This window comes from Schistocerca nitens, chromosome 7, assembly GCF_023898315.1.
Source record: "Schistocerca nitens isolate TAMUIC-IGC-003100 chromosome 7, iqSchNite1.1, whole genome shotgun sequence".
Lineage (NCBI taxonomy): Eukaryota > Metazoa > Arthropoda > Insecta > Orthoptera > Acrididae > Schistocerca > Schistocerca nitens.
The window spans coordinates 633,780,175-633,803,986 of NC_064620.1; the positions used below are offsets into that span (position 1 = coordinate 633,780,175).

At 45.7% G+C, this 23,812-nt stretch overlaps 1 protein-coding gene across 1 annotated transcript in view; it reads right to left on the reverse strand.

The window, feature by feature from the left end:
- LOC126195803 (cadherin-related tumor suppressor-like) overlaps positions 1 to 23,812 on the reverse strand; it is a gene marked incomplete at its 5' end in the record, with an annotated part of 496,439 nt that overhangs the window by 202,549 nt on the left and 270,078 nt on the right. Inside the window, one exon of the mRNA XM_049934438.1 lies at positions 1,849 to 2,077. Within this exon, the coding sequence (XP_049790395.1) occupies positions 1,849 to 2,077 (229 nt within the window). The remainder of the gene's footprint in view (positions 1 to 1,848; positions 2,078 to 23,812) is intronic.

Below are 23,812 nucleotides of genomic sequence, written 5' to 3' on the forward strand. Positions count from 1 at the left end.
AACGCTGTGTTACACGCACGTGGACTGGGCGATAACGCGGGACAACAGCTTTACCGGCGAATTAACATTAGACGCCACTGGCCGGTCAACGGTCCAACTACCCTGCGACGGAGTGAGCAGTTGCAGTTCAGACATAAAAAGAGATGAACAGAGAAACAACGCAGCTTCGAACGTCATTTAATTTTTAAAAAGAATGAAATAATATTTGGCAAAACTCCAGCATTGCCATGTGCTTCTTAGGTGACTAACGGAAAGCACAAAATGCTCTCGTTCTCGCCTGACATAGTATTCTCATTACAAACAAGAGTGATGAAAATTCCTGTCTCAAACACAGGGCTTTTTTTTCCGAGCGAGCTGTGTGCGACGCAAAAGCGTACTGCAAGGATCTCAGCGTACGGTCGAATACTGAAGCCAATGGAGGTATTAATTACAGTCAATCGTCAGGTAATCTCTTAGCTCCTTTCTTATCCGAATCTGAGAAATACGTTTCACTTCCGGAACTGCCGTCTGCTACGTTGATAACAAACGAGTCGATCAACAACAGAATCCACGGAGACACACGGACGCGGCATTTCCTTGTCTCCTGTTATGACGTTCTGTTCTATACGCCACCAGTGTTCGGCAGCGACTTGTGAAGAAGCTGCGTGCGTTACATCCGGTTCGTCTGGCAGCTTAACACCCTTGTTATTTATCCGGCAGTATCCCTTAAATTGCCTCGAGATCCGATCTGTTGGGTTCATACTGTAATGGCACAGTGGCGAATGTAAAAATGCAGCATTTCTTTGGTGTGCACAATGCTGTGAAAATGGTTGTTTTCCACGTTTCTGCGAGACTATCCACATCTGCGCTACGAAGCAATGGACATAGTCCAAGTAAAAGAGTATTTGGTTCTTCATTTTTGCCTTCAAAAATTAAATGTTATGTTTTCTTAATTTAAGCAACCTTTAGTAAGAGTCTTTCATAAAATATCGATAGTTGATAATTTGTATTTGAAATGAAAACAGGAATTTCACGTGCAAAATGATGATGAATTTAGTAATTACGAAATGTAGGTATTTCAAATTGAACGAGAAAAGAAAGAGTCAGACAAAAGTTGAACAACTGAACCGTGAACGGCAATATAATAGTAATATACTACGCTACCGTTATCGCTACACATTCGTCGTGAGTGTCTATTACAACTGTGTGTGTAATACAGTGCCTCGAAAAACTTCAAAGCCGGTCATCTCTGCGAGTTTATGAAAGACGTTAAGGGCAATCTATTTCTCGGCTCTTTGTAACCGTGTTCCGCATGCGTGTTTCACTCCGGAACAGTGATCAGATCAGCCATTTTCATACTTCGTATTAGCAGCGTAACAATCAGAGCACAACTGTACACGATTTTTGAAATAAAACTACATAGCTAAAGCGTGATTAAGATATACGTTGATAACTGTTAATAAATTTGAATATCTTAAAAGTTTCATTTAACGTAACTTAGTAATAATATATCTAATACATAAGTGGGACCTACTTCCAATAGCGTAACAACACCAGGTACGAGAGCTACGGCTTCTGACCAATCATTGCGTCCGTGTTTGTTTGCATCGGGTTTATTCTTAGGATGAACGGAGGTCGACTGAGAGAAAGGAGGAGAAAGGAGGATACGGGAGACGACGGACGACATAAAGGGAAGCGGAAAGTACGTGGACGGTAGAAGGCGAGAGAGCGCGGAGAGTCCGTACGTGGGACACCTGCCTCGGGGCAGAGCATCGGCGACGATGAGGGCGTCGTGTTGAATGTGGTGACAGAGGGAGGAGGGTAGGGTAGGGTAGGGTAGGGTAGGGTAGCGGCGGCGCAGCCACGTACTCTGGGTTGACGGAGAAGCGGTGCGCGCGCTCGCCGAGCAGAGAGTAGCGCAGGCGCGCGTTGTCTCCCTGGTCGCGGTCGGTGGCGGCGGCGCGCAGCACGGCCGTGCCCGCCGGCAGGTTCTCGCCCACGCTCGCCTCGTACGCCTGGCGAGCGAACTCCGGCGCGTGGTCGTTCACATCCTGCACCTCGACGCGCACCGTCCCCGTCCCAGTCAGCGGAGGCGTGCCTGTCAAACAGCGAAAGCAGCGGCGTCACTCACTGCACGGCCAGAGTGGCTGAGCTGAAGGCGCTAGTACAGTAAGAGGGGAGGCCGATCTCGAGCACACACCTGAGACCATTGGAGAAGCTATCTTTACCACCGTACTACACAGTGACCTGGCAAAAGTGACAGAATACCTCTTAATATCGTGCCTGCCATAGTGCAGCAACTCGACGTAGCACGGACACAACATGTCGTTGGAAGTACCCTGCAAAAATATTGAGCCGTGCTGCCTCCATAACCGGCAGTAACTCCAAAACCTCGCGATATGTCCCATAATGTAATACGAGATTCGTGTTGGGCAATCTAGTTGGCCAAATCGTTCCCTCGAGTCGTCCGGAATGAAGGTGTCACCACCAGCTCGCACCGTGCCTCGTCCAGAACTTCACTCCATCACCTAGTGTGGCATGCGCACCATGTAACGTTCCCTGGCAGCACACACACTGTTAATAAGCTGAAATGACGTTTAATTGTACTATGTACGCCGCTATGAAGCAATTCGTATGTACTGTAATTGTTTAACAAAAAATATTATTTAATTTTGTATAAAGGACGTTGGTTATTATTCTAATATTCTCTTTAATAATATTCTCGATGTATTTATGATTGTAATATTTCTATACTCATAATGTAATTACGAAATATGTTAATATCTGCGATGAAAAAATGTAAAATATAGCCACAGAGGAAAATAATGTTGTAAGATTACAAAGAGATATTCATAATCAGCAATAGTATAAATAGCACTACATAATGTGCATTCTTTGTCGTCTTCCTCGAGAGCTGAGAGAGAGTGGAACCTGTGGCGTAGCATTATATGAATGAGTAGACTTCTTTTGTCTGTATCTGTCTTTAGCCGCCATTAGAGGAGAAATTATAAAGGTGTGTAATTTTAATTATTGTTATGGTCTAAATACATTATAATTTATCAAAATTGTGTATTACTAATGTAAATTAGCTTGCCCATGTCATCTATAATATTTCTTTAAAGAATTTTCAGCACTTTTAACGATTATCGTTGGTGTTGCTGGGCTGGGCTGCGACCGAACGATTTGCAGCGGCGGCAAATTTAAAAAATTGTTCCGCTATAAAATTAACCAAACCCGTAAATCTGGAGCAGGTAAAATTAGGAGTGAATTACGAAATATTTTTCTTTTACAGCGATCCTGAGGCTGACTGAATTTATTACTGGTTTTACATTTGTGCATTCATAGGCGGATAATTAACGTTGAAGTTGTTAATCTGTTGGTTCTTTCAATTTCTAAAGCAAATAACTTAAACGTATAGTGAAGTGTGTTTTGTCAATGATAATTAAACGTTCGGGTCGGCTTGGCAATATTTAACCATTTTATGCAAACAGAGACAGTCTTGTGTTCCATAGCTAACGCCGGGAAAGAATTCAGTAAATATTTAAAAACCCACTGCATCTAGAAAATGTGTGCCAAGGCCGAAATACGTAAAAAATTTAATTTAAATTATTTTCAAAGTCATAAATGTTATTAATCAGTTAGTTTGAATTTATGAGCATCAGAGGGTTGCTAAAGTTCACGTAATTTTAAATGTGCTTAATTCTGTCTAAATGAATTTTTATTACGACACGGAAAAAAAGGGTTCTACAACAAAGTTCGTACTGAAAGAGTAAATAACAAAAATATTTAAAGCCATTTCTTCCCTATTTTCATCCATTCATTTTACATAATAAATATTTTTTTTCCCATTAAAACCACACGAACTAAATTCGAGATTCGTCTGAGCAGCTCACGAATTTCCAGTCGCTTAGGGTCCAACATACACTGTACGATCAAAAGTATCCGGACACCTGGCTGAAAATGACTTAGAGCTTCGTGGCGCCTCCATCGGCAATGCTGGATTTCAGTACGGTGTTGGCCCACCCTTAGACTCGATGACAGCTTCCATTTTCGCAGGCATACGTTCAATCAGGTGCTGGAAGCTGTCTTGGGGAATGGCAGCCCATTCTTCACTGAGGAGAGGTATCGATATCGATCGGTGAGGCGTCGTACGAAGTCGGCGTTCCAAAACATCCCAAAGCAGTTTTATAGGATTCAGCTCAGGACTCTGTGCAGGCCAGTCCATTACATGTTACTGTCGTGTAACCACCCGCCACAGGCCGTGCATTATGAACAGGTGCTCGATTATCTTGAAAGATGCAATCCCCTTCCCCGCATTGCTCTTCAACAGTGGGAAGCAAGAAGGTGCTTAAAACGTCAGTGCCTGTGCCGTGATAGTGCCACGCTCAACAACAAGGGCTGCAAGCTCCTACACGGAAAACACGACGACACCATAACACCACCGCCTCCGAATTTTACTTTTGGCACTTCACACGCTGGCGGATGACGCTCACTGGGCATTCGCCATACCCACACCCTGCCATCGGATCGGCAGTTTGTGTACCGTGATTTGTCAGTCCATACAACGGTTTTTCACTGTTCAATCGTCGAGTTTTTACGCTCCTTACACAAAGCGAGGCGTAGTTTGGGATTCACCGGCGTGATGTGTGGCTTACGAGCAGCTGCTCGACCATGAAATCCACGTTTTGACACCTCTCCCCTAACTGTCACGGTACTTGCAGTTTGGATTTCCTGTCTGATGGTCTGGATATATGTCTGCCTGTTAGACATTGCGACCCTCTTCAACTGTCGACGGTCTCTGTCAGTCAACATACGAGGTCGGCCTGTACGGTGTTGTGCTGTACGTGTCCCTTCACGTTTCCACTTCACGATCACATCGGAAACAGTGGACCTAAGGATGTTTAGGATTATGGAAATCTCACATACAGACATATGACACAGTCCGAATCGGCTGACGACGTTCGAAGTCCACGAGTTCCGCGGAGAGCCCCATTCTGGTCTCTGAAGACGATAACGACTACTGAGGCCGCTGATACGGAGTACCTGGCAGTAGATGGCAGCTCAATGCACGTAATATGAAAAGCGTATGTCCGGATACTTTTGATCATATAGTGGATAGAGGAGGGGGCCGGGAGGGGTGCTGCAGGGGCTGTGCAAAGGCACTCGCGTCCGTCGCCTGCTGCCATAGCCCCTTAGCGCCAAATTTCGCCACACTGTCCAAACGGATAAGTCCTCCGTACAGCCAACATTTATTTCTGCCCTTCTTCCACGCAGTGTTGCTCGTCTGTTAGCACCGACAACTCTAGGCAAACGCCGCTGCTTGTAGTCGTCCGGTGAAGCCATCGGCCACTGCGTTATCTGTGGTGAGAGATCGTGCGTGAAATCTGGTATTAACAGCACACTCTTGCCGCTGTGCATCTCGGAATACTGAATTCCTAACCAGTTCCGAAATGGAATGTCCCACGCATCTATCTCCATCTACCATTCTACATTCAAAATCGTGTCAACTCCCGTCTTGCGACTGTAAGCACGTCAGGAATGTCTTCACATGAACCACGTGTATGTGCAACTGTGCCGACGTCTGTGTATGTACGTGTCGCTAACGCATGACTTTTGTCACCTCCGTGTATGAAAACAAACTGTTATGAACCGTTATTACCAAAAATATCGAAAGATTCTCGACCGATTAACTTCATATTTTTATACAGTAAGCTGATAAACACTTGGGCACACATAGGATAAATATTTTTAATATATATAAATATATGTATAACATACAAGGGGTGTGTGAGGTACTAATGAGGCTGACAACATTTCAAGCGATCTCGCAATGCTGCGTTGTTCTACTTGTGTAGACCGGGTTGTTCAACCTTTCCAGACGATCAGTCCTAGTTTCAGCTCTGTACATCGTGCTGTGATTTTTGAGAGCGCCACCAGTGAAGCTGTGTTTTTGTTGTGTGCTACGAAAATTGAAGAGCTGAATTTAGTCGAACGTTACCCCATCGAGTTTTGTGCTAAGCTTGGGGAGTCCTCGAAAGTGACCTCTGATAAGTTGAAACAGGCTTATGGGGACCATTCCTTATCGAGAGCACAAGTTTTTCGCTGGCACATCGACGATGAACCTCACTCAGGTAGACCTCAAACTTCAGAAACTGGCAAAAACGTCGGAAGTGTGGGACTGAGGATCGCCTATAACGAGACAAAGACAAACTGTCGTAAATAAGAGTACTGGCACAAATCAATAGATATGAGCACGTTTATTATGTACAAGACAGCACGAAAAATTTCTTTATAAACCTCCAACCGGTAGTGGGGAGACCCCGAAAAGTAGTTGAAACCGGTAGGTGGGAGCAAAACAATCCTTATCTTGTACCTGTATGAATAATCCCCCGATGCCGGCCGCGGTGGTCTAGCGGTTCTAGGCGCTCAGTCCGGAACCGCGCGACTGGTACGGTCGCAGGTTCGAATCCTGCCTCGGGCATGGATGTGTGTGATGTCCTTAGGTTAGGTAGGTTTAAGTAGTTCTAAGTTCTAGGGGACTGATGACCACAGATGTTAAGTCCCATACTGCTCAGAGCCAATAATCCTCGCCCAGTTGGCTCGAGTGTGACACGACGCTCCTTAACTTATCACGGGAAGTCCGTGTCTAATTTTTCCCTTTTTAGGCTTTAACAATTCGATCTGTGCCTGCTTCCAGTTGTGCACTGTGCCCCGCGCAGGAGCTGCCGCGGCTCGCCGGAGCGCGCCTCCGCCGAGCGTGCCGCGCGGGACGGCTGCAGCGGACGCCTCGGCTCACCTTGCTGCCACGGCTCCACTTCCAACCGTATTCTCGAATAAGCGCTCGGGCTTGGCATTCGCGTTTCGAGCGAACCTACCGGTTTTGCAACTGCTGACGGAACCCACCTGTGTCTACCGAGAAGGGTTCGAGTACCAGCCGTGTAGTTATTTGGAGGACACGTAGATCGTGAAATCTAGTTTGCAAGTCATTTTTGACGTGCGAGTTAAAAGCATCCGAGACTGAAAGTTTGTTACTGTTACCGTGCAATTCTGGAAGATTCGGAAAGTGATCGAGCTATCGAGCTCGCGTTAACTTCGGCCATTGACGTCGATGACCGGTTGGCAGTGAACGAAACCAAACTCGCCCTCGTCTCCCTATAATTGTGTTCTGGCCCTGTTGAAATAGCCGGAGAGAGACCGCCGCCCATTAAAGCTGCAACGCCAAGGAGGCGCAACCCGAGAAACGTGCAAGTGGCTCAGAAACACAGACGATAAGCATTCCGACGCAGCCGCACAAAGCAGACACGAGTAGCGTCGTCTGCAGTCTCTGTGTAGGCACAGGCTAGCGGTGGCCTGAATGTTAGCTGTTAGTGAGAAAATGGCGTTGTGCTTCTCGTAAGAAGGAGAAACGTCTCCCAGCAAGTGTCGGCGACAGTGTGCGATACCGATGCGCAGTACTGCTGTCACTATGGTCGAGGTCCCACGACCGTTATGCGAATATGGAATTATTCAGTCCAGGAAAACCATACTCACTCAGTGACACGCAGGATCTCGAGGGCTCCACGCAACTACAGTCCGATAAAAATGTCCGCAGCTCGTGGTCTAGCGGCTATCGTGATGCCTCTGGATCACGGGGTCCGGGGTTCGATACCAGCAGGGTTGGGGATTTTCTCTGCCCTCTTACTGGGTGTTTGTGTTGTCATCATCATTCGTGAAAGTAGCGAGATTGGACTGTGTAAAGACTGGGAATTTGTACGGGCGCTTGTAACCACGCAGTTGAGCGCCCCACAAACCAATCGTCATCATCATCATCATCATCATCTAATGAAAATTACTTGATTGTTGACACTGCACGCGCTGGAGCTGGTTTCCTCCAACCACAACGCTCAACGTCACACCCGAACTGTTCGCCGTTATCAAACTAGCACAACAATAGCTCATTTCACTTCGAGTTACTTGTCTGGCAATCTTTCTTGATGTGTTTGGATCCCGAATCACGGGTCTGGAATTTTACTTCGTATTTCAGTACACATGACAACCTCACCAAAAGCAAAAGTCACTCCTCACACACACACACACACACACACACACACACACACACACACACACACACACAGAGAGAGAGAGAGAGAGAGAGAGAGAGAGAGAGAGAGAGAGAGAGAGGACGATGCTAATGCAGTACACACATTTCAGACACATCACTAAGCAAACACTACTAGATACTTCTGCTTACGACACGATCCAGCGTCATATACACAGTTATCATAGTCATAGAGATCGGCTTATATTAGATAAGCTTCGCACAAAATTGTATGGAGCCGAATTTCTGAAGGCTGCATTTTATCGTTGCGACAGGGCTAGCACACGATCTGGTGTAGTGCAATGGTTAACGTATGAACTTCACTTGTATAAGGTCGTAGGTTCAATTCTCGTCCAATGTAGAGGAATTTTTTTATTCATAAATCTAATCAAGAGAGTTTCGTTATATTTTTATTCAATTAATCGGTTTAAATGTAACTTTTTTATTTCTAATTTTCATCAAAGTAATGACTTTTTTTACATTTATTTTTCTTTCTACCATTCTCCTTTCGTTTGGACTCTGCTTGTGCAACCAAGTACCAACCAGGACTGTTCATCGTTTGTTGATGCTGCAGCTCATTTAGCCAGCACGAGGGTAACCGCAGGTAACCAATGATAGCGAAACCTTGCAGTTTGCTTTTAGCGTTGAAACTGTTTTTTCCCCTTTTTTTTCTTTTTTTTCTGTTACAGACTGTTGACCGCTGTTTCTTCCGGATACATTGCACACCACGAAGTTTTAGTTAGGTTAGGACATGTCTAAATTAAGGGCTACGAAACCCGACGTCTACCGCAGTTCACTCATACGCCACTTAAAATCTGCTGTCGACAGAGCATCTCGCATTTCCGACATACCTCGCGCCGACCACTTCCAACATCGTTCCGCATTACAGATTAACAGCATGTGTAAAGTGACCTGCCGTGTTTGTGTGTAACCTATAGCCCAGCAGTACCTGGCCCCCGATGTGGCAACACATAGTGTCCTGTGCATTACGACCAGATAATGGGTATACTTGAAAGGAGAGACAGCATTGGTCGTATATTTTTGTTTATTATCGCAAAATCGATTTTCGGTCACTTAGTGACCATCTTCAGTGCTGTAATATATAACTTAGATTAGTAAGCACTGGTGTCAATAAGCTTACGGCGATCACATAGACTGAGCTATGTGATCGCCGTAAGCTTATTGACACCAGTGCTTACTAATCTAAGTTATATATTACAGCACTGAAGATGGTCACTAAGTGACCGAAAATCGATTTTGCGATAATAAACAAAAATATACGACCAATGCTGTCTCTCCTTTCAAGTAGTGACAAGTGATAGACGACAACTATCGAGTAACTTTAATCGGACTATATTCCCGAGTGGAATTACTTACTGTTCGTTCGGCCGCGCAGGCACATGGTTCGAATGAAATGGTCTTGTTTGCAGGAAGGCGATTGTGTCCACACGAACACCGTGACGACACCTGGACAATCAGCACACAATCAGCACAATAACCAGTGTTTCAGCTTCCACTGACAAGGCAGCAGACAGAGGCGCACATACGGTGCCAGAGCTCTGCACACACCATCTGTGTATAGGTTCTGTGTTCAGCAAACAGAAGTGCGTATCTACACGCCGGAGCCTTGAGGAGAACGAACGTTGCCGGACGGCACTCGCCATCATCATATGGACGCAGCACTTGGCGTGATGATACTGTCGGGTATATCCGCTGATTTAGACACCAGCACTACATCTCGGACGTATTAAGGCCAAAGGCTGCCATCTTTATTACAAGGCTCTGTGACGTTATACTTCAAGAAGATAACGCTAGACAATATGTTATGTGTGCTGTCCTGACCTGCCTCATAAAGAGAATGTTCAACTTTTGGCCTGGCAATCGTGTTCTCCAGGTGTCTCACTCTTGCTCGTGGGTTGCCATCACTAGCCAGTTGCTAAAATTGGTAAATTCTGGCAGAGAGTTTAAACAGCATGCACTGACGTACTGGTATCTGCCGCATAAACTCTGTTCGGCTCACTGCCTAGACCGTGTAGAACCAAAGCCCTGTTACCGTGGTCAATGCAGCCCAGCTGCATATGGTAACGACAGCATTTATAGAGAGCTGTGAGCACAGTGGCTGCACCAGCTGGAGCATTTACAGAGGGCTGTGAGCACAGTATCCACCACTGGCACGGCATTTGTACAGAGGGCTTTGAGCGCAGTAGCTATGGAGGCCACAGCATTTATTATGACCAGGCGAAACTACTTTCGTCTGGCCACAACTTTGGGTTCTTTCATTGCTCTAGGAGAAGTCTCATCACACTAGAGCACATGAAATATTAATTCACTTTATTACAAGCGAAGGTGACTTTTCAGATTGCGCGGGCAACGTAATTCGATTAACGATCTTTTTTTGTTATGTTGGTCACATGTCTCGAACATATGTTCACAGTTTCAAGTGTACAGCTTACTTAATATTTTTTTTTTTTTTTGGCAGACTGAAGCCGAAACCGGAACCAAATGGTCCCAATGGAAGTAAGACTCAAAAAACCAAGCCAAGTTACATCAAATGTCAAAGTTTTGCTCACTGTTTTTTTGTTATTGTTGCGTAGTGCATAATGAATTTTTGCCTCAACGTCGTACGGTCAATAGGAAGTATTACCTTGACGTTTTGCACCGTCTGCGAGAAGCAATACGCAATAAATGACCAGAATTGTTTTAAAAAACAAATCATGGCTTTTGCATCACGACATTGCACCTGCTCATTCATCGTTGCTTGTGACAGACTTTTTGGCCAAAACAACACGACAGTCATGCCTCAGACACCATATTCACCGGATTTGGCGTCCTGCGACTTTTTTCTGTTCCCAGATTTTCAACGACTGAGGAAATAAAAACTGCATCGTTGGAAGTACTCAAGGCTGTACCAAAAAGTGGTTGTGGGAAGCGCTTCGAGGGTTGGAAGAAGCATTAGCACAAGTGTATTGTATCTGGGGGTGATTACTTTGAAGGGGATAAATATCTTTCCATAAAAATATAAAGTGACTACTATTTGAGCACACCTGGTGAATTTATAAATGATTTACTTCACTTTGCCACATGTGTACTGGATAGTTTACACTTGTCATAGACTACCAAAGCATCACTTGAAGTCTAATTAACAAATTGTTCTCTTGAGGTACAATTTCAACTTTACGAAGTACGTATCTTCAGAAACTGTAACTATTACTGTCCTAACCGATGATGTTGACTGCTGCACCTTAGGTCTCGAACTGGCTGCACTCTATGTTGACCCTTTGCGTGAGGACGCTGGTGTGCTATGAGGGAAGGCCCGGTCCGGTCATCAGAGCGCCGCCAGTATGTCGTTGCGGATTGCCTGAAGCCTGCGGTATCGGTTCGCGTTGTCGACTTTGCTGTGGCGCCGGGATCTCTGGACGAAACCACAGCTTTTGTGCTCGTACAGGGCTGTGAGTAAAATGGCTATGCCAGACGCGTCACGTGCTCTCGCGCCGTGGTTTCCGGGCCTGCAGTCAGTACGTTTGTCTACATCTACATCTACATCACCGCTAGCCGGTGTGTGGCGGAGGGCACAATTCGCTCCAAAGTCATATTTCCCCCCCTCTGTTCCACTCGCGGATCGCGCGAAGGAAAAACGACTGTCTGAACGCTCTTATTTCCCTTATCTTTGAATGGTGATCATTGCGCGTTTTGAAAATTGGTGGTAATAATATATGCTCTACATACTCGGTGAAGATCGGATTTCGGAATTTAGTGAGCAGCCCCTTCTGTTTAGCGCACCGTCTATCTGCAAGTGTGTCCCACTCCAAACTTTCTATGAGATCTGTAACGCTCTCGCGATGGTTAAATGTACCAGTCACGAATCTTGCCGCTCTTATGTCCGGCTCCCCGAACTGGAATTCACCATAACTCTATTACTCAAACGTCGATCTTGGAAATGCAGTCCAAGCTACCGGGTTTCCTCTTCCACAACCGATTTTTCTCCCGCGTACAGGCACAACCGTTCTTGAAGCGTGCTTCGGTTGTCACGTTAGTTTTATTTTCAAAACGTTTCGGCTAATCTAGACGGATTGACTTTTTGAGCAGTGATGGAAAAGTATGAATATTAGACTGAACACGAAATTGTTTTCCGCGCGAAATGGCCGCGTGGTTTGAGGCACCATGTCACGGATTCCGCGGCCCCTCCCGCCGGAGGTTCGAGTCCTCCCGCGCCCATTGGTGCGTGTGTTGTTCTTAGCGTAAGTTAGTTCAACTAGTGTGTAAGTCTAGGGGCCGATGACCTCGGCAATTTGGTCCCTTAGTAATTCACACACACACACACACACACACACACACACACGATGTTGTTTATCTCCGATATTGAGTTGAAGATAAGCAGCTACAATGCTAATTGAATCGGAAACTGGATCATTTGATTTGTAGAGGTCATTGTGTAAAACAAATGACGATAGGAAAACCGATATTTCACTGCGTTAACCAAATCGCTGCACGTCTTAACATGTACGAACGACAATGAAAAACAATTATCGTCTTCGAAATCCGGTTTTGGTGCTTTGGAGATGTGTCTCACGTAAACATAACAAGTGTGTCACATCCGTTACGCTGCGACAGCTGTCGAGGCTGACATGCTGCGATGCTTGTCATATAAGCACACGTGTTAGCAAGAGTGAACAACAGGTAATGCAACACAGTTTTCTCGGCCACTTGCGGTTGAAAACCACGGAATTTGTTGTGGGACATCTTGCAATATTGCCGCTTCAGCCCCTATCGCTTCATGACGTTCCAGCATGTGGCGGCGCTAACGTAGGCTTCAAAATGGCGTCTGTATGGGAGGTGCGTTCAGGGAGAAAGGTGTCACCGAGAGTATTTTAGTAAGAAACGGTAGCGCCCCAGCTTGTAGAATGTCTACGGAGATCTGGCAGTGAACAAAAGCGCGGTGATTGGCTATGTTCAGGCAACAGAGCAAATATCGATTACACACAGGAAAAAAAGTTTTGCATCACCTCGGTTCCGAGAGTTCGGGAAACTGTACAGAAAATTGGAATAGAGATCAACATGAACATCATTTCGCCTTTTTTATTGCTCATGAAAACCAAACATTGCATGCTGTACCATCATACAGCGAAACCTTCAAGAGGCGGTGGTCCAGATTGCTGTCCACACCGGTACCTCTAATACTCATTAGCACGTACTCTTGCATTGATGCATATCTGTATTCGTCGAGGCATATCATCCACAAGTTCATCAAAGCACTGTTGGTCCAAATTATCCCACTCCTCAACGGCGATTCGACGTAGATCCCTCAGAGTGGTTGGAGGGTCACGTCGTCCATAAACAGCCCTTTCCAGTCTATCCCAGACATGTTTGATAGGGTTCATGTCTGGAGAACATGCTGGCCACTCTAGTCGAGCGATATCGTTATCTTGAAGAAATCATTCACAAGATGTGCACGATGGGGGCGCGAATTGTCGCCCGTGAAGACGAATACCTCGCCAATATGGTGCCGATATTTCAACCTGACCGGATTGCCTCCAAACACGTCTCCAACGATTCTCTGGTTGAAGGCAAATGCGACACTTATCGGTGAAGAGAACGTGATGCCAATCAAATGGCTCTGAGCACTATGGGACTCAACTGCTGTCCCCTAGAACTTATAACTACTTAAACCAAACTAACCTAAGGACATCACACACATCCATGCCCGAGGCAGGATTCGAACCTGCGACCGTAGCAGTCGCACGGTTCCGGACTGCGCGCCTAGAACCGCGAGACCATCGCGGCCGGCCGTGATGCCAATCCTGAGCGGTCCATCAGGCATGTTGTTGGGCCCATCTGTACCGCGCTGCATGGTGTCGTGGTTGCAAAGATGGACCTCGCCATGGACGTTAGGAGTGAGGTTGCGCATCATGCAGCGTATTGCGCACAGTTTTAGTCGTAACACGACGACCTGTGCCTGCACGAAAAGCATTATTCAACATGGTGGCGTTGCTGTCAGGGTTCCTCCGAGCCATAATTCGTAGATAGCGGTCATCGACTGGAGTAGTAGTCCTTCAGCGGCCTGAGCGAGGAATGTCATCGACAGTTCCTGTCTCTCTGTGTCTCCTCCATGTCCGAACAACATTGCTTTTGTTCACTCCGAGACGCCTCGACACTTCCCTTGTTGAGAACCCTTCCTGGCACAAAGTAACGAATCGCGGTATTGACCGTCTAGGCATTGTTGAACTACCGGCAACACGACCCGTGTGCCTGATTCCTGCTGGAATGACTGGAACTGATCGGCTGTCGGACCCCCTCCGTCTAATAGGCGCTGCTCATGCACGGTTGTTTACATCTTGGGGTGGGTTTAGTAACATCTCTGAACTGTCAAGGGGACTGTGTCTGTGATACAACATCCACAGTCAGCGTCTATCTTCTGGAGTTCTGGGAACCGGGGTGATGCAAAACTTTTTTGATGTGTGTAGTTTTCGGGCTACTATTCGTTTGTGATTTCAACGAATCAGATGCAACAAATTGGCAATTTCCCCGTCTGGGACAAATTTCCGCGGATGTAAGTAATTCGTGAAGAGATTTTTGGGAGAGCAGAAACGGAAGAGCGCTGTCGATTCGGGCGAGAGCAGCGGAAAGGGAAGAGGATGGGGAGGCAGGGAGGGGTGGGGGAGGTCAGGAGGGGGACGGCTGACCCGCTGCTGCCGCCGACGCGAGCTGGCAGCGTGTGCCCGCGACAAGAGGACACGTGTGCCGCCGCTTTTTTGTGGCGCGCCAGTAAGCAGATAGGGCTCTGTCGGTGGCGCCAACTACAGTGCCGCGCTCGCCTTACAGCGGGTCTGCGCCGGCGGCGCGTGAAATTCGGGACGAGGGCGGCGGCGACAGCGCACGGGAGCGCAACACGGCGTGGCCCGGGCTGTATAACAGCTGCCGCCTCAGGGCGCAGCGGGGGCCGTGCCGGGCGTCTGAGGGCGGAGGCATTACTTCAGTTCGAAAGAGCTTTGTCTCTCAGACCTCGGGGCGTCCGCTAGGCGGATTCCTACCACTCGATTTCGTACCGCACTGCGAACGGTGATGTAAACGAAGGCAGTGCTGAATCTGATACAATACGCGACAGATGTGTCGCGCTGGATTTTCGTGCAATAAAACACTGAAGGCCCAAAGAAAGTGGTACACATGCCTAATATCGTGTAGGGTCCACGCGAGCACGGAAAGGTGGCGCAACACGATGTGGCTTGGACTCGACTAATGTCTGAAGTAGTGCCGGAGGAAACTGACACCACGAATTCTGCAGCGCTGTCCATAAATCCGTAAAAGTAGGAGGAGGTGGAGATCTCTTCTGAACAGCACGTTGCGAGGCATCCCAGACGTACTCAATAACGCTCATGTCTGGGGAGCTTGGAGGCCAGCGGAAGTGTTTAAACTCAGAAGATTCTTTGTGGAGCCACTCCGTAGCAATTATGGACGCGTTGGGTTTCGCATTGTTCTGTTGGAATGGCCCAAGTCCGTCGGAATGCACCATGAGCATGAATGGATGCATGTGATCAAACAGGATACTTACGTACGCGTCACCTGTCAAGAGTCGTATCTAGACGTATCAGGGACCCCATATCACTCAACTGCACACGTTTTTCATATTAGGTGCATTGTGCTGCCACCCACTTCCAGGTACTCCAGATAGGCGACCTCAATAGTCATCAGACATCGTGACAGAGCAGAATGGAGCGCTCCGAGGAACTCAGACTTCGAACGTGGTCAGGTGATTGGATGTCACTTGTATCAGACGTCTGCACTCGAGATTTCCAGACGCCTGAACATCCCTAGGCCACGTTTCCGATGTGATAGTGAAGTAGAATCGTGAAGTGACACGTACAGCACAAAGCACACAGGCCGACCTCGTATGTTGACTGATAGCGAACGCCGAGAGTTGAAGAAGGTCATGATGTTTAATAGGCAGACATCTATCTCGACCATCACACAGGAATTCCAGACTGCATCAGAATCCACGGCAAGTACGATGACAATTAGGCGGGAGGTGAGAAAACTTGGATTTCATGGTCGAGCGGCTGCTCATAAGCCACACATCATGCCGGTAAATGCCCAACGATGCCTCGCTTAGTGTAAGGAGCCTAAACATTAGACGATTGAACAGTGGAAAAACGTTGTGTGGAGTGACTAATCACGGTACACGATGTGGCGATGCGACGGCAGGGTGCGGGTATGGCGAATGCCCGGTGAACGTCATCTGCCAGCGTGTGTAGGACTAACAGTAAGATTAGGAGGCGGTGGTGTTATGGTGTGGTCGTGTTTTTCGTGGAGGGGGCTTACACCACTTGTTGTTTTGCGTAGCACTGTCACAGCACAGACCTACACTGATGTTTTAAGCACCTTCCTGCTTCTTACCGTCGAAGAGCAATTCGGGGATAGGGATTGCATCTTCCAACAGGATCGAGCACCTGTTCACAATGTACGGCCTGTGGCGGAGTCATTACACGACAATAACGTCCCTGTAATGGACTGGCCTGCACAGAGTCCTCATCTGAAACCTATAGATGTTTTGCAACGCCGACTTCGTGCCAGGTGTCACCGACCGACATCGACGCCTCTCCTCAGTGCAGCACTCCGTGGAGAATGGGCTGCCACTCCCCAAGAGACCTTCCTCCACGTGAATGAACGTATGCCTGCGAGAGTGGCAGCTGTCATCAAGACTAAGGGTGCACCAACACTATACTGACATCCAGCATTACCAATGGAGGGCGCCACCAACTTGTAAGCCATTTTCAACCAGGTGTCCGGATACTTTTGATCACATAATGTATTTCCATTTGTTCCCCCAAAGATTTGAGCGTTTTTTTTTTTTTATCTTTTTACCGAGTGACACTGAACTTGTAACCTTCTCACCGATTTCTCCATGTCGACCAAGTTCACGCAGGGCATGAAGAAGGATAATATTTTGTTTCTCCTTTTACCTGGGATCAACGAGTTACTGAATGCCATGTTATATTCGTAATTTTTCTTTGACATTTATTGTACTTTCACACTACCACAACACGCAAGCGTTAGTGCGTATCTAGCGCCAGACTGTTATCACCCTGGTACTGTGTTTACACAACATCCCGCCTACGTCACACGCGCGGCTGGCTGCGCACCCACGCCGCGGCCGCTCGGCTAGTGACGTCAGCAGCTGGCGCCAGCCAGCCCACGCGACGCCACTCTCAACCCTCGCGTGCGTAGCAGGAGTCTGCGAGAACCGCAAACCTTACATTTTCGCAAATAGTTTATTTTTATCGCTCTCCTGTGGAATTTTTGCAAATGCTACTGACATTCTTCAGAAAAAGAAAATTGTTGAAACTTTCTGACAGATTAAAATTGTGTGCCGGACCGAGACTCGAACTCTGGACCTTTGACTTTCGCGGGCAAGTGATCTATCACGGAGCTACGCAACCACGACTCAGCATCCGCCTTCACAGGTTCAATTCTGTCAATACCTCGTCTCCTACCTTCCAAACTTCACAGGAGCTTTTCTGTAACCTTGCATAACTAGGACTCCTAGAAGAAAGGATATTGCGGCGGCATGGCTTAGCCACAGCCTGGGGGATGTTTCCAGAACGAGAGCACTTGCCCGCGAAAGGCAAAGGTCCCGAGCTCTAGTCTCGGTCCGGCACACAGTTTTAACCGGTCAAGAAGTTTCATATCAGCGCACACTCTGCTGCAGAGTGAAAATCTAATTCAAGAAAATGCTTTGTTGTAAGTTAAATTACTTATGTTATTTAATGACTTTTGTAATCCTACACATCTAATATAAGATAGAGCTCTTTCTCGTCCCTTAGTATATCTTTCTAACAGTTCATTTGTCACCGATTTGAGTTCTGCATTGAGACGGCAAGTTACTGATGACAAATCTCAGTTTTACACAGTTATACTCTTTATGAGGGTTCAAAAGTACTGTAATACCTGCAACCGAGTACTCTTCTGAGTGTAAGTGCATCGCTAATTGCCAAAATAATTATGTATGATACTTCTATTCTTTATAATACGTGTACGATACAAAAGAACACCATCTGACGTCAGCACGAGTGATCGAAATTTCGAATCAACTACTAATGAATAGCTTCGAGACGAATCTCTATTTGATAAAGAAGATAGCCGAGATTCAGGCATTGACGGCTCCCACGATAATGTACTCGCATCTTCCACAGTCTTAAGTCAAGCGAGCAGTGAAGAACTGGTCGATACAGGCTACACAACTGCTGATTTTCCTATCGGTCATAATGGAAGTTAGTAGAGGAAATCACTACCACCAAAGAACAGAATACGGGTACACAAAATCATGAAAATTCCTACTGCTCCATTAGGAGGTTGTGTAACAAAACAAAAAGGAAATTTCACTAGAAATGAAGGCTTCCACGTAGATAGGAGTTTTATCGTATCAGTTTGTTCTCAAATACAATTTGATACATATACATGATGAAGCAATAAAAGAACAAAAGCGTGATGTTCCTAATTTCACTGCGCCACAGCAGCACTGCGGGTGGATGGTATAAAAACTTTTGAGAGAATGTTTTATTCTGTGATGAGGGTAAATCAGAAGTTGATTCTCGACCACAAGGCATTTGCATACATTTAAAAGGGACAGACAAGAAGATAATACTTCCTCTTAAAGACAAAAATTTTAGATGTAGTAACAGTAAATGTCTTGTGCTTTTTTTCACAGCAACTTCCCACCTAAGTGGAAGACAGATATGATAAAAACAGAATTTTTCTCACGTGATGAGGAGAAGGTTCTACAAGCCACAATAGCCGAAGACTGCGCAAGAATTTTCAAATATTCTACAAATACACAAAAAGTGTAGGCAAAGGACACACAGAAATTATTTTTGAAGAGTGTTTTTTTTTTATGAGCAAATCTTCTGGTGTGATCCAATTCATTTCAGCGTTAGCTATCAAGTCTCTGGAAGATTACGATGTAGTTTATACGACTGTACTTCATACTGTACTAAACCGAACGTCAATACCAGAATCGATGCTTTCTTATTCATTGTGTGTCAACATCCCTTTCAAAATTTGATAATACTTCTTTTAATAGCAACATTTTCTGTTAGTTTTGAGGCAGGGGTCCTATAAACCACTCTCATACATTTTAGCGAGTCCACACAGACATGCACTCAAGAGTCAAGGAAACCTTCGTAGACCAACTGTTGGTTTCAACAGCTTCAACCCTAATGCATGACAGTCAGTGTACTTCTGCTAAGTTCGAATATGACTGCGGTATCCTCACAAACTCTGTTCCGGTTTTGCTGTGTAGAGAATACCGGGGAAGTTGTTTAGAGTCGATTGGGGGCGGTATATCGACAGCTAGCGGTTTACGCGTTCCAGTCCACTGGCCGAATCTCGGAAAGTTTCTGGAAATAGTTAGATGGTTACGCGGCTTTTGACTACTGTCTTTCGAGTAGTGAGAAGTTTAACCACCTCTCTAGTGTCGTTGACTTCAGGGAATTAACACGCGTACCTCAGCAAAAGTTTCGAATTATATCCGTGGAGCGGCACGTCGCACGCACGCCACGCATCGCCACAAGTGTGTGCATTCCGGCCGCTGCCCCCAGAGCCCCGAAGAGCGTCCGCAACGAGCAAGCACCCAGCGACGTAGCAACCGATGTCGCTGTTGTGGTCTTCAGTCTGATGCAGCTCTCCGTCTACTCTATCCTGTGCAAGCTTCTTCGTCTCCGAATAACTACTGTAACTTAAATCCTTCTGAATCTGCTTACTATATTTATCTCTTGGTCTCCCTTTACGATTTTTACGCCCCGCACTTCCCTCCCAATACTAATATGGTGATCTCTCGGTGTTTCAGAGTGTGTCCTATCAACCGAGCCCTTCTTCTAGTCACGTTGAGGCAAAAATTTCTTCTCTCCCTAGTTCTATTCAGTACCTCCTCATTAGTTATGTGATCTACCCATCTAATGGTCAGCATTCCTCTGTAGTCCTACATTTCAAAAGCATCTATTTTCTTCATGTCTAAATTGTTTACAGTGCATGTTACACTTCCATACATGGCCATACTCCGTACAAATTCTTTCAGAATTACTTCCTAACACTCAAATCTGTATTCGATGTTAACAAATTTCTTTTCTTCAGGAAAGTTTTCCTTGCCATTACCAGTCTAAATTTTATATCCTCTCTAGTTCGGCTGTCATCAGTTATTTTACTCCCCATATGGAACAATTCATCTACTGCTGTATCTCCTTTCCTAATCTTATTTCCTCAGCATCTCCTCATTTTATTCGACTACCTCCCATTATCCGCGTTCTACTGTTGTTGATGTCCATCTTATAGCAACTGTACTGGTCCACTGGGAACGAGAAACATTTATTTATGGTTCACATAAAATGGTAAACGAACTGTTATCTTATGTGCAAAATAGCACATAAAATATCAGTTACCTCAATTTGATGTGTATGAAAAACAATACCGATATTGCAGGATAATCTATGCTTTATAGTAAAGATACAGAGAACAACGAAAAAAACACAAATAGATTTTCATTGTCTTTTTACTCTGGTTCGTATCTTCCCATGAGATAGACGTGGAAGGACACATATTTATCTTGTAACATATTTACGGTTATCGATGGCCAAACCACTTACGTCAGTAGTATTAGCTTCCCAACATGTATGAAAAATTAATTTGTAAATTATAGATTGCAGCGATCAGTCGTCCTTTTTTAAATTTTATTGTGCAGATCTAGATTTCGGCTAGAAGCCAGCCATTCTCAATGCACTATTATTTTCGCTCAATGCATGTAATGCCTCTTAGTCGGACTTCATCCACAGTTCAATGAACCCAAGCCCGACCAACAGGCATTACATGCATTCAGCGAAAATAAGTCCATTGAGAATGGCTAGCTTCCAGCCGAAATCTAGATCTGCACAATAAAATTTAAAAAAGGGCGACTGGTCGCTGCAGTCTGTAATTTACAAGTCAATATAAGAGTCGCTATGTGCAACAGCTTTCTGAATGGAAACTAACATCTTTCAGAGATTAATGAGGTACAGCGAGAGTTGTAATTAGTATTGTTCGCAGCCATTTGCCAAACAGCAGATTCTTTTACAAATTACCCCAATCTGACCTGGCGTAAAGCAAAAAGGAGGTCAAACACAATTAATTTCTTGCATGACAGACTAAAGCTTATTTCATTCATTTTGCAAAGAGTGGTACCGATATCAAGATAGATTCTTGTGGTTGCCGCTTCACGGCTATCTTTTGTTCAGGTGACACATTCTCTCAGTTAAAGTGTTCAGCTTTGAATTAATAATAAGTGTACCACGCAAATGGTGTTTCTCCAACGAACTACAAATTACTATCCATGTGAAAAGAAATTCCATGACAACCGAGAGATATTTCTGATTCATTTATCAGGCACTTGAACAAAGGAAGCCTTAACAGTATCAAAAATAGTAATACTCTTCCGTTATAAGAGACTGTAGTGAATATGTTGTATATAGCCTCATGTGGTCTTACGATGTGTTACTCCAACAGTACGCGACACACACAGACACACACACACACACACACACACACACACACACACACACACACACACACACACACACACACACAGTCGCGCGAGCGGGCGCGCGAAAAAATCACCACATTAGCGCCCATACGGTGTGACCAGAAAGTTATGTGTGGTACAAGGTACAACAACCGTATTTCATCGTAATTTGTGCTGTATTTTCTTTCATGTACGTGTACAAATTGATCGGCAAGATAATAAGCTGAGAGAAATTGCTGCTAATAACATCCTTAGCAAAACTATAAAACTGCATAACATCCAAGGTTAGGATACGATTCCAAGCAACCCACAGGCATCAATACGAAAAATAATAAATGTCTTTGGGGGCATGCGGTAAGTTAAATTCTATTTGTGCATTTTCAAAATTGCTTCTTTCGATACACAATTTTCAGTGATGTGTGGGAAAGTTACTTTTGTAGTCTATCATCGCTCGTAGTATAGGAAGTAGTGGTGGCAGTGATTTTTTTATTTTGATTATCGTAGTGTTTTCAGTATGTTAACATTTCTTGTGCCTTCTATTTCTGTTTGTATATTGTGCATAGTGTAATTAGGTATCCAACATGTGTAGGCCTAAGAGGAAGGAATTCTAGACGGAGATAACCTGACTGAATTAAAGCAAACAGGTAATATTCGTGAGTTGGGTTATAACGCAACAGAGGATAATAGCTCAGAATTCCAGACTAATGACACCGAAGAAACCGAGGTAGGTAACCAGATGTTCCTTTCCAGTGTGGGAACACTGTGCCAGATCAGCTGACGCTACTACTGATACTAACAAGACGAACCGAAAGATGAGGTGCTGTAACTTAACGGCGACAGAAAACGATTTTCTGTCTCTGTTGCTACGGTAGGTAGATTTGAGAGAGAGTATAAAGGAACGGGAACAGGAATAAGGAGAAAGAATTAAGGAAAAGGAACGCGAGGTAAGGGAAAGAGGAAAGCAAAACGAACGTGAAGGATGGGAAAGAGTGAAGGAAATGCAATGAGAAGGAAGAGAAAGGATGAAGGAGATGGAACGAGAGGAAAAGGAAGGAATACGCTAGCTCGAAACAGATAATAGGCTGACACTAAACGAGGTTCTCGATTCTCGCGATAAGCGTATCGTCGGCCACATAAAGGAGGAAATGGAACAACCAGGATTTGCCCAGTAAAGTATTGAAAAGGACTCAAAAGTAAAGAGACTAAAAGAAGCTCAACAAACACTTGAAGGCGAAGTAAAAAAGTTTATAGTAAGGTGGGCGGTTTGTTCAATAATCTAGACAACAAAACAGAAACCGAAGTTACCGCGACACTGCAACGTTTGAACACTGTAGTAAATCGCGAGAAAGATGACCTTAAGGCGGGCCGGGCCGCAAGATGAGACGCAGGCCTGTGAGTTGACGCAGGGGGGCTCACGCCCAATTCCTCGTGGCAGCGTGAGGTCTTTGTATGATATAAAAGGCACTGTCCTGATTGACACAGTGGTTGACTCATAACGCGCAGTCGAAACCACTGACGATAGTGTAGGATGTACACACATTTCCCATCCATACTTAGCAACTGCGGGAGTATAGCCGGGTCCGCTAGTTGCCTATACTTCTGTATGCAACATAATATTGCCATCACCACGTACGGCTTCAATTAACTTTTCCTCCATTTCGAACTACCAACAGCCAGAATCACCGTGAGCCTCGCAGTAAACTGCGTACAGGAGAGTGCGGTCCGCAGGGTCACCAAGCGCAGGAACTGCGTCACGCTCTAACGTGCGGGGGCAGGACCATTCAGCTGTGTGGTTAGCAAAAACTCGCCGTGAGTCGCCCTGCGTCACCTCGCGGACCTGCGTCTCATCTTGCGGCCAGCCTAATGCGCGAGTGCCACAGGACGTCCGTGGAACACGGCAGCGTGCGGTTATGGCAGGCCGCAGGACTAACGAGACCAGCGTCAGAGAACCTAATGAAATCCTACATACAGTCCCATTAATACTGCACGTTGTGAGATTTCAAATCGCAATCTAACTGGCAGGTACAGTCGGAGCACTGAAGAGCGCATTGTTGTCACGACAACCGCTGAGGTTGCAGTGCCAACCTCGGCACATATAAAGCACGAAGAGACGCTTATAAAACATAGACAATTCGAGAAGTTCTCGGAAGAGAACTTTTCAAAATTCGAAAACTTATTTCTATCACGCTTCTGGTCGAAGTGTGCTCAAGAACGCTCCA